This window comes from Corythoichthys intestinalis, chromosome 12 (genome assembly GCF_030265065.1).
Source record: "Corythoichthys intestinalis isolate RoL2023-P3 chromosome 12, ASM3026506v1, whole genome shotgun sequence".
In the NCBI taxonomy this organism is placed as follows: Eukaryota; Metazoa; Chordata; class Actinopteri; order Syngnathiformes; family Syngnathidae; genus Corythoichthys; species Corythoichthys intestinalis.
Genome location: NC_080406.1, coordinates 33,556,123 through 33,566,077, shown reverse-complemented (window position 1 = coordinate 33,566,077; position 9,955 = coordinate 33,556,123). Strand labels below are relative to the sequence as shown.

Below are 9,955 nucleotides of genomic sequence, written 5' to 3'. Positions count from 1 at the left end.
TGGGAGGTGGAGTTCAAACGCGGTGGCGAATCACAAGCGCCGATTTCGAGTGGTGCATCGTGAGTGACGTGGTTTCAATGCCATGCCTAAAAAGGACTACGCTTTTGAAAATGCAATTATGGGAAGTGTAGATGAAACACGACGAATTTGGGGTGAGTTCAGAAACGCAGAGGGTTGTTGGAACGTGCTTTCGGTAATTAAGTGCGCCATTAAAATGCAAATTAGTCACACGATGGAGATGCATTATGGGAAGTGTAGTTCAAATGTGCTCAAATAAAACTTCGTTCAGTCATTGATCATTAATACTTTATTACAGCGAATATGGACGACAAAAAAGATTAATTAAACAAGATCAATAGTTTGCTTGCCAGCCATTTTGTTTGTCTAATGGGATTTTTAAAGCACAATACATAATGATCAGAAGCTACACAATACAAGGCTTTAGCACGAAATATCACAATATATACTGCATATATTTTATTTGCCACAGTTGAAACAGACCTGATTTCAATATAGAATTGATTTTTGAGCGGAAATAACTTCATTGACACGCATGGCACAAATCCATCATTTAAAGGGCACAAATGCACAAGAATAATAGAAAATCGAACACGAACATACAAAACGTGTATAGATGTAAACACTGCACAGGCACTGTAAACTTGAAAAGTGGACAAAATGTCCGCTTGGGTCCACTTCACAACATCAACAACACAGTAAGAAAAAAAATCTCAGTCGGCATAGTGCATGATGGCCTCGACGTAGTTGCCAGGAAAAAGTCCAGTGGTGGCGTTCATGATACCCTCGAACCAGCCATCCTCGTTTTTCTTCAGCACAAAAATGATGGCACCCTCTTGGAAGGATAGCTCGTCCTCCTTGTCTGCAGTGTAGTCGTAGATGGCCACCACTGTTGGGGCACATAGCCAATTACTTTATGCAGAGATCTTGCTCCATTCCATTTCCATAACGATATATTGCGTGTTGAGCGTACATGCAAACAAACGTGCAGTGTTTTGTCGCATGTTAAAAATGCGAAGACAACAAGCTACGTACCTTTCTCCAGGTAGTTTCTGGGGGCCCAATGGGGGTCGCCTTCCTCATATGGATCGCTGTGCTCTGCCACTGCTGAATCTCCTGCATCCTCCCCCATAGGGGCCTTAGTGGTCTCCTCAGTGGGCGTGTCTGCGACTGGATGCCAAACGGTTAGCTAACGTATCGGATAGCCAGAATGACATGAAAGGTACTTACTTGATCCTTGCAGGCGGGCCACGAAACCCGTTAGAGGAAGTTGAGGCATAAATGGGATGAAGGATGGTGTCGGGGGGGACACTGAAAAATAAAAACACAACTTGTTGTTGCTTTCTGGTATCTTTTCATACTGTTTGCGAGGGGATGCTTTTGACCTTTGTTCTCTTTACTACATTAAATTATTTTTACTTTTTTTTTCTCGTCCTCTCAAGTACAAGTTTTAGTTGCTTTTCTTTGTGATTCTTAAAAGTAAATCGGAATTGTTATTGCTTTTTGCAGTTTATATTACTGTACATCATGTTATTTTTGTAGTCTTTTAGTCAAATGATTGCTTTTGACATTCTTTTGCTACATGAAGTTATTTCTCCATCAATGTCTTATTTTTTTCATCATGTTATTACTTCACTTTTGGTTCTTTTTGTTAATCAAGACCATAGACTTCATAATATATTGATGGGACACAGGGCACGGGGCTGATTCATAGGGGCCTATCTCCAGACACAGACAAAGAGCTTTTTACGTTGAAAATTCTTGTGAATGAATGCTTAAATCCCTGAATTCTTTATAGATATGGACGTAAAACAGTCTCTAGTCTTGGTTAAACGCAAAAAAACCCGGCCAGTTAGCATTTGTTGTACGTAAATATGTCTAATGTGCTGCTAGTCTTTAAGCCACTTTGGTGCTTGCCTGGCACCGCCAGACTATTCTCCCTGTATTTTTCAAACACTGTGAGAAATAGTCTGAGACCCAGCCCATTAACGGCCTCTTGAACAAGTACAAAATCAACCGTCCAATCAGATTCGTTTATTTGCGTGACATGTTCTTAACGAGTAACGTCACTCCAGCGTGCCGAAAGTCGTCTCTACAACAACACAGATGGCGAACGAGAGCGCCGAGAATATGTTCCAATCCGCGGTAAAACCAGTTTTAAATGACCATAAACACATCGACACAAGTCATTGACAACAGTCAACATGGCTCGCGCTAGCCATGTTGAATAAATGTCTCCATTCTCCGCTCACGCTAATTACTTTAACAATTTTAACAAAACTTTTAATTGCTTTAACAACGTCACGTCTGCCCGTCGCTGTCTGTTTGCTGTGGCTTGCTCCGCCCTCGGAATTTGATCTGCCGGACGGTCGCCAGACTCAATCACTGGAACAGCGGTGAGTCTGGTATACCAGGCAACTTTGGCGCTGCCTTATCACCACAAAGAGCTTTTTATGTTGAAAATTCTTGTAAATAAATGCAGCTTTGTACCCTCGGCAGGGTCCTCGAGGGTGCATGGGAGTTCGCCCAACCAGTCTACATGTGTTTTGTGGATTTGGAGAAGGCGTTCGACTGTGTGCCTAGGGGAGTCCTGTGGAGGGTGCTCCGGGAGTACGGGGTACCGAGCCCCTTGGTAAGGGCTGTCCCGTCCCTGTACGAACGGTGTCAGAGTCTGGTCCGCATTGCCGGCAGTAAGTCGAATTCTTTCCCAGTGAGGATTGGACTCCGCCAAGGCTGCCCTTTGTCACCGATTCTGTTCATAATTTTTATGGACAGAATTTCTAGGCGCAGCCGAAGCGTTGAGGGTGTCCGGTTTGGTGGCCTTAGCATTGCAGCTCTGCTTTTTGCAGATGATGTGGTGCTGTTGGCTTCATCAAGCTGTGACCTCTAACTCTCACTGGGGCGGTTCGCAGCCGAGTGTGAAGCGGTTGGGATGAAGATCAGCACCTCCAAATCCGAGACCATGTTCCTCAGCTGGAAAAGGATGGCATGCCCTCTTTGGGTCGGGGATGAGATCCTGCCCCAAGTGGAGGAGTTCAAGTATCTTGGGGTCTTGTTCACGAGTGAGGGTAGGAGGGAGCGGGAGATTGACAGGCGGATCGGTGCAGCATCTGCAGTGATGCGGACTCTGCACCGGTCCGTTGTGGTGAAGAAGGAGCTGAGCCAAAAGGCGAAGCTCTCGATTTATCGGTCGATCTACGTTCCTACCCTCACCTATGGTCACGAGCTGTGGGTCGTGACCGAAAGAACAAGATCCCGGATACAAGCAGCCGAAATGAGTTTCCTCCACAGGGTCTAAGGTCTCTCCTTTAGAGATAGGGTGAGAAGCTCGGTCATCCGGGAGGGGCTTAGTGTCGAGGCGCTAGTCCTCCGCGTTGAGAGGAGCTAGTTGAGGTGGCTCGGGCATCTGGTTCGGATGCCTCCTGAACGCCTCCCTGGAGAGGTGTTCCGGGCATGTCCCACCGGCGGGAGGCCCCGGGGTCGACCCTGGCAGAGGTTGCGCTAGACTTTTTCGTTGTCTGTCATTTTGACTGACAGGGTCATAAAAATCCGGTCATAATCTATTTTTACCGGTCACTTAAATTTTTAAAATCATAATAATGACATATTCAATAGTATTTAGTTTTCATTCATTTTTCATTAATATTCTGTCCGAACAAGCTTAACAGAGAATCCACACCATGCCATCACGCATCAAGCAGATGAATATGTAACTTTTTCTCCGCAGTGACAAAAACAGCTGACTGTGGCCCCAGTAGGTAGGCTACCTATGGAACAATGAAATTAACAGTTCACCTGCTGTGGCCTGAACGCAGTCTCACACCTTCCTTCTGATGCGCATGGATTTGAATTGCATTGCATTGAATCCATTACTCATATTGGCTTTTTTACATATGTCGCAAAACATTTTTCCATCCTCCCTCCTCAGCCAGGAGAACTCCTGCTCCCACTGAACTCTGTACTCCCTCCTGACCTCCTTGCTGTTGCTTGCTCGCTCAGTAGTTGCCGAGGGCTGGTTGCCTGTTTGTCCTTCACCCTTCACTGCATCAGTCCCTCTTTTTCCACCTCTTTTATCGACACAATCGTCGTTTTGGGGCTTTTTGAAGAAACTTCGGACACTCAGTTGCCTTGAAATTTTTCCGAGCAAGGCCAATGACGTCATGCATCAAGAGAGACAATAGGTAATTAATATGCTCACTCGCCACCCTGTGGTCTGGGGTGTGAATTGCAACCTGTCAAAATGACAGATGGACTTCAGTTTTTTCCGTCACCGTTTTAAAAAACCGGTCAACGACGGAAAATATTCGGTTAACGCGACCCCTGGACCCAGGACACGCTGGAGAGACTATGTCGCTCAGCTGGCCTGGCAACGCCTTGGAATCCCGCCGGAGGAGCTGGCTGAAGTGGCTGGGGAGAGGAAAGTCTGGGCTTCCCTGCTAAAACTGCTGCCCCGCGACCCGACCCCGGACTAAGCGGAAGATAATGGCTGGATGGATAAATGCGTAAATCTCTAAATTCTTTATACATATGGATGTAAAACAGTCTCGATTCTTGGTTATAAGGGCAAAGAACCGGGCAGTTAGCATTTATTTTACGTAAATAGTATGTAGAATGGGCTGCTAGTCTTTAAGTCACTGCGGCGCCGCCTTACTGCCACAAACAGCTTTTTACATTGAAAATTCTTGTGAATAAATGCTTAAATCCCATAATTCTTTATAGATATGAACATAAAACAGTCTTGATTCTTGGTTAAAAATGCTGTAGCGGTTAATTTATCCCACTGATTTTTTTCACATTTCAAAATGCATACATGGTACGAAAAAACGAATTATGACGCCAATACCGTAGCGGTCAATTTCTCCCATTTTTTCACGTTCCAAAATGCATGCATGGTACGAAAAACATAATAATTACCTTGGATCCTCGAACAAATCACTCCTGAGACAATCCTTCCTGTTTGTATGCGGTACAGCTTTCGTACTTTTTCAACCTAAATCCGGCGTTGGATCGCTGCGTGTTTGAGAATAACTGCGACCGACTTCGACTGACCGACGGCCGCCCTACTTGAAGGCGTGGGGCAGTGTCTAGGGAGTGTGTCCCGTCAATATCATTAGGAAGTATATGATGAAGACATTACTCTTTGTTGTCTTTTTATACATCAAGTTGTTGCTTTTTGCTGCCCGTTTCCAATTTCAAATTATTGTTTTTCTTTTGCTCTTTTTCTGAGTTTGGACCATTTTGAACTCTGTATAAAATCAAGTTGTTAATTTTTCAAGTTATTACTTTTTTTTCCCATTGAATTGGTACAAACCTTGCCGGCATGGTGGGTCTTAAGGATAGGGGATACCCAGGACTTGAACTGCATCTATTCATCTTTGTTGCTTCATTTCTAATTGTGTATCATATTGCCTCTGTAAAGCCCTTTGAGACTTCTGTTGTGATTGAGGGCTATACAAATAAAATTGAATTGAATTGAAAACTGTTTTACCTACATTTCACCAGTATGTAGAATGTTCAATAAGAAAAGATAACTCTTTTAAATTTTGTTGACAATAAAGGCTTTCTATTCTATTCTATTCTATTTTTGTTGCCATGTTTTCTCAAGTAATGAAAGGCATTACCTCCTGTATTGCTTCTAATATCTTTTTATTGTCCCTTTTCGTTTATTTTCCCCCTGCTTTTTGTTGGTTGGCTTATGTGTTTATTTTCTTTTATTTTGCCAAACTACATGCAACTTAGATGTTGTCTTTTGTTACCGCTTTTTGTTATCTATTTGCAAATCTAGCCTCTCAGTTTACACATCCCAACGCGTAACGTTGTTTCTCGTGCACATACCCGGGCTTTGCCCATTGTAGACGGGCGCGCCGTTGACCTGGTGGCTCTGCGTGCTGATAGGCTGTCCGCCGACAGAAGGTGGGCGGCGGTAGGGTAGAGAACCGCCCACCTGTGGGGTCTGCTGGCGAGGCGTGGGGCGGTTCATGCTGAAGAACTGAGGCACCACCCCACCTGACACAGTGTGGACACTTTAAATTTCAATCATGATGATGGCGACCAGCTAGGAAGTACAAACTCACCTTCCTCAGGTGATGTGGAGGTTGGGATGGGAGGTGTCAGAGGGTTGGAGTGGGTGGTGTAGTTGGGCTCGGATAGACGTGGCAGGAGGTAGCGTGAGAGTGGTGGAATAGCAAGACGAGGAAGAGGAAATCGGGGAAGAGTTGGTGGGGCCGGAGGACAAGCTAGCACCGCCACTCAGGAAAACTTAAGGGAGAATGTTCACCAAACGTCACTCAGCAAATGAGGAGCGCCATTTCTTGTGTATAATACGCACCCCCAATTTCTTGGGATCTGTTCATTGAGCAACAGTGGCAAATATCTTCTTAACTCATTGGCTGGCTCCCTCTCTAGCCAACCTAGGACGGGATGCGATTTCACACATTTCTGCTGAAAATCACCATCAAATGTGATCTGATCTTTGTCAAAATCACACAGATGAAAAAAACTCTGCTTTGACTAAAACCACCCAAACATTTATAGGTTTTCATATTTTAATGAGGATAGTATGCAAACAATGACAGAAGAGGGACAAATGAGTAAGTGAACCATCACATTTAATATTTTGGGCCCCCCTCCCCTTTGGCTGCAATAACTTCAACCAGATGCTTCCTGTAGCTGCAGATCCGTCTGGCACATCGATTAGGACTAATTGTACTGTAGTTCAGTCAGATTCCTGGGATGTCTGCAATGAATCGCTGTCTTTAGATCATGCAACAGCATCTCAATGGGGTTCAAGTCTGAACTTTGACTTGACCACTGCAGAACATGTATTTTGTTCTTTCTGAAGTTGATTTACTTCTGTGTTTTGTATCATTGTCTTGCTGCAGCATCCATCCTCTTTAGCTTCAACTGTCTGACAGGCGTCCTCAGGTCTTCCTGCAAAACATCCTGATAAACTTTTAAATTCATTTTCCCATTAATAATTGCAAGTTGTCCACGCCCCGAGGAAGCAAAACAGCCCCAAATCATGATACTTCCTCCAGCATCCTTCACGGAGGGAATGAGGTATTGATGTTGGTGAGCTGCTCCATTTTTCCTCCACACATAATATTGTGTGTTACTCCCAAACAATTCAACTTTGGTTTCATCAGTGCACAAAATATTTTGCCAACACTTCGATGGAGTGTCCAATTGCCTTTTTGCGAACATTCAACGAGCAACAATATTTTTTTTTAGACAGCAGTGGCTTCTTCTGTGGAGTCCTCCCATAAACACAATTCTTGGCCATAGTTTTACATACTGTGCCAGTGATTTCTGTCAGTATTTAGCAGACACTCTAGGATTCTTTTTTACCTCTCTGAGTATTCTGCACTGAACTCTTGCCATCATCTTTGGTGGACGGCCACTCCTTGGGAGAGAAGCAACAGTGACAAACTCTCTCATTTGTAGACAACTTCTCTGACTGTCGATTGATGAAAATCCAGACTTTTAGAGATTGTTTTGTATCCTTTCCCAGCTTTATACAAATCAACAATTCTTGATCGCAGGTCTTCAGACAGCTCTTTTGACGGAGACATGATGCACATCTAATCATTTCTTACCAAGTGTGTGTTTTATAGTGGGTAGGGCAGTTTTAAACCAGTCATCAGTGGGCACACACCTGACTAAAAAGTTTTGGTAAAATTTGGTGTCAATACCTCTTTAAGTCTCTTAAGGCAGGGGTCCCCAACCTATTCCACAAAGGCCCACTGTGGGTGCAGGATTTCATTCCTACCAAACAAGATGACAACACTTTTTCCCCAATCTGGTGTTTTACAAGTGCAATCAGTTGACTGCAGTCAGGTGTGGCTTGTTTTAACAGAAGCCTCATTGGTTCAACTGTCTCTGCTGGATCGGCTGGAACAAAAACCAGGACCCACAGTGGGCCTTGAGGACTGGGTTGGAGACCCCTGTCTTAAGGCACAGGGTTAACTTATTTTTCCCCCTTCTGTAATTTTTTTGCATGCTATCCTCATTAAAATATGAAATATGTTTGGGTGGTTTTAGTTAAAGCAGACACTCTATTTTGATCTGTGTGATTTTGACAAAGATCAGATCACATTTGATGGTCATTTTATGCAGAAATGTGAAAAATTCCAAAAGGTTCAGATACTTTTTCAGACCACTGTATACACAAAAAAAATGACGTTAAATCTTTTGCTTTTAGTGCACTTTTACCACAAAAGGATGAGGAAAAGGAATGCGTTTCAGTCACTTTTCAGTCGTCTTTAATGACTTACCCGGAAAGACAGCAGGAGGGGATGGCGTTGCCACGGCGATAGGCCCGCTGCCACTGTTCTCTCTGCTGCTGCCTCTTTAAAACAACAATTCATTATGTTTTTTTAACTAAATAAAATGAAATAATTTCATCTGAGAGGGTACAGTACTAAACGTCCAATGCATGACAAGTAGGAAGTCATTTTTGCGATTCAATGGAAAAACGACATACTGCATTTTGCTCTAATTTGAGAACAAAAACAAATTAATGGTGATACTGAAAAAAAAAATAATGACAAAGATTTAATGAGGCAGTTCAAGCAAGAGGAGCGTCTTCTTCATGTGCGTGTGTGTGACCTACATGCCACGCGAGCGGCACGCTCCAACAAGCTTTCACAACGCATGATGCCAACCTCCAAATGTGCGTGTGATGTAAAATCGTGCCATCATAGGACCTCAGGATACAAATACAAACACATTGTTTTGGATTGAAACACTACCTCTTGTTAGCTGACAAGGAAGGGTTATGTTTCAATGCCATTCACAGTGAATATTGCTGCCAGAACCCCAGTTCAAATGGATTGGATGTCTGTGTCCGTCAATGGTAGAGAATGAGCTAAAACATATGATTTAAATGTAAAAGTAAAATATATATATAAATTTATATAAATATTTTTTTAAATAAATCTAACTAATAAATATTTTTTTCCAATTAAAGTGATCATTTATTAAATTTTAATTTAGATTTTAATAAACTGCATATTTTAGAAATATTTTTTGAGGACTGATTTTCCTTTGATAAAATTTAAGTTGCTAATAAGCTAATGAAGAACCATAGGCTTCATAATGATATTGACGGGAAATATCCCCAGACACTGCGCCACGCCTTCAAGTAGGGGGCCGTCCCACACTCCAATTCAGTCGGTCAAAGTCGGTCGCAGTTATTCTCAAACACATGCAGCGATCCAACGCCGGATTTAGGTTGAAAAACTATGAAAGCTGTACCGCACACAAAAGGCAAGGATTGTCTCAGTCAGGAGTGATTTGTTCGATGATTCAAGGTAATTTTTATATTTTTTTTTACCATGCATGCATTTTGAAACGTTGTGAAAAAAATCAATGGGAGAAATTAACTGCTACGGACAAACATCATCCTTCGACATACTGTATTTACGTGAAATAAATGCTACCTGCACGTTTTTTTGTTGTTGCTTTTAACCAATAATCAAGACTGTTTTACGGCCATATCTACCGGTATAAAAAATTCTGGGATTTAAGCATTTATTCACAAGAATTTTCAACGTAAAAAGCTTTTTGTGGTGGTAAGGTGGTGCCACAGTGGCTTACAGACTAGCAGCACATTCGACATATTTACGTAAAATAAATGTTAACTGCCCATTTTTTTTTATGCTTTTAGCCGAGAATCAAGACTGTTTTACGTCCATATCTATAAAGAATTCAGGGATTTAAGCATTTATTCACAAGAATTTTTAACGTAAAAAGCTCTTTGTGTTTCCATTTGGTTAGCTTTGATGGAGATAGGCCCCCTATTAATCGGCCCCACGCCCAGTCAGTATATTAAGAAGTCTATGGAAGAACAAATGTAAAGATATTTATTGTACAAAACTGTATTGAAAATATTTTTAAATACACGTAGTCACCTGGTTACAAACAAATTTTCTTCCTA

The 9,955-nt window shown here is 42.5% G+C and overlaps 1 protein-coding gene across 2 annotated transcripts in view; it reads right to left on the bottom strand.

The window, feature by feature from the left end:
* Positions 1–311: 311 nt before the first annotated feature.
* Positions 312–9,955, bottom strand: part of LOC130926906 (abl interactor 1-like) — a 17,808-nt gene continuing 8,164 nt past the window's right edge. The window contains exons 6-10 of one of the 2 annotated variants that reach the window (XM_057852226.1): positions 8,292–8,365; positions 5,854–6,024; positions 1,249–1,329; positions 1,054–1,188; positions 312–907 (exon numbers count right to left, since the gene is read on the bottom strand). In XM_057852226.1, the coding sequence (XP_057708209.1) occupies positions 732–907; positions 1,054–1,188; positions 1,249–1,329; positions 5,854–6,024; positions 8,292–8,365 (637 nt within the window). In that variant the 3' untranslated portion in view covers positions 312–731. The remainder of the gene's footprint in view (positions 908–1,053; positions 1,189–1,248; positions 1,330–5,853; positions 6,025–8,291; positions 8,366–9,955) is intronic. The other variant, XM_057852227.1, reaches the window with a different exon arrangement.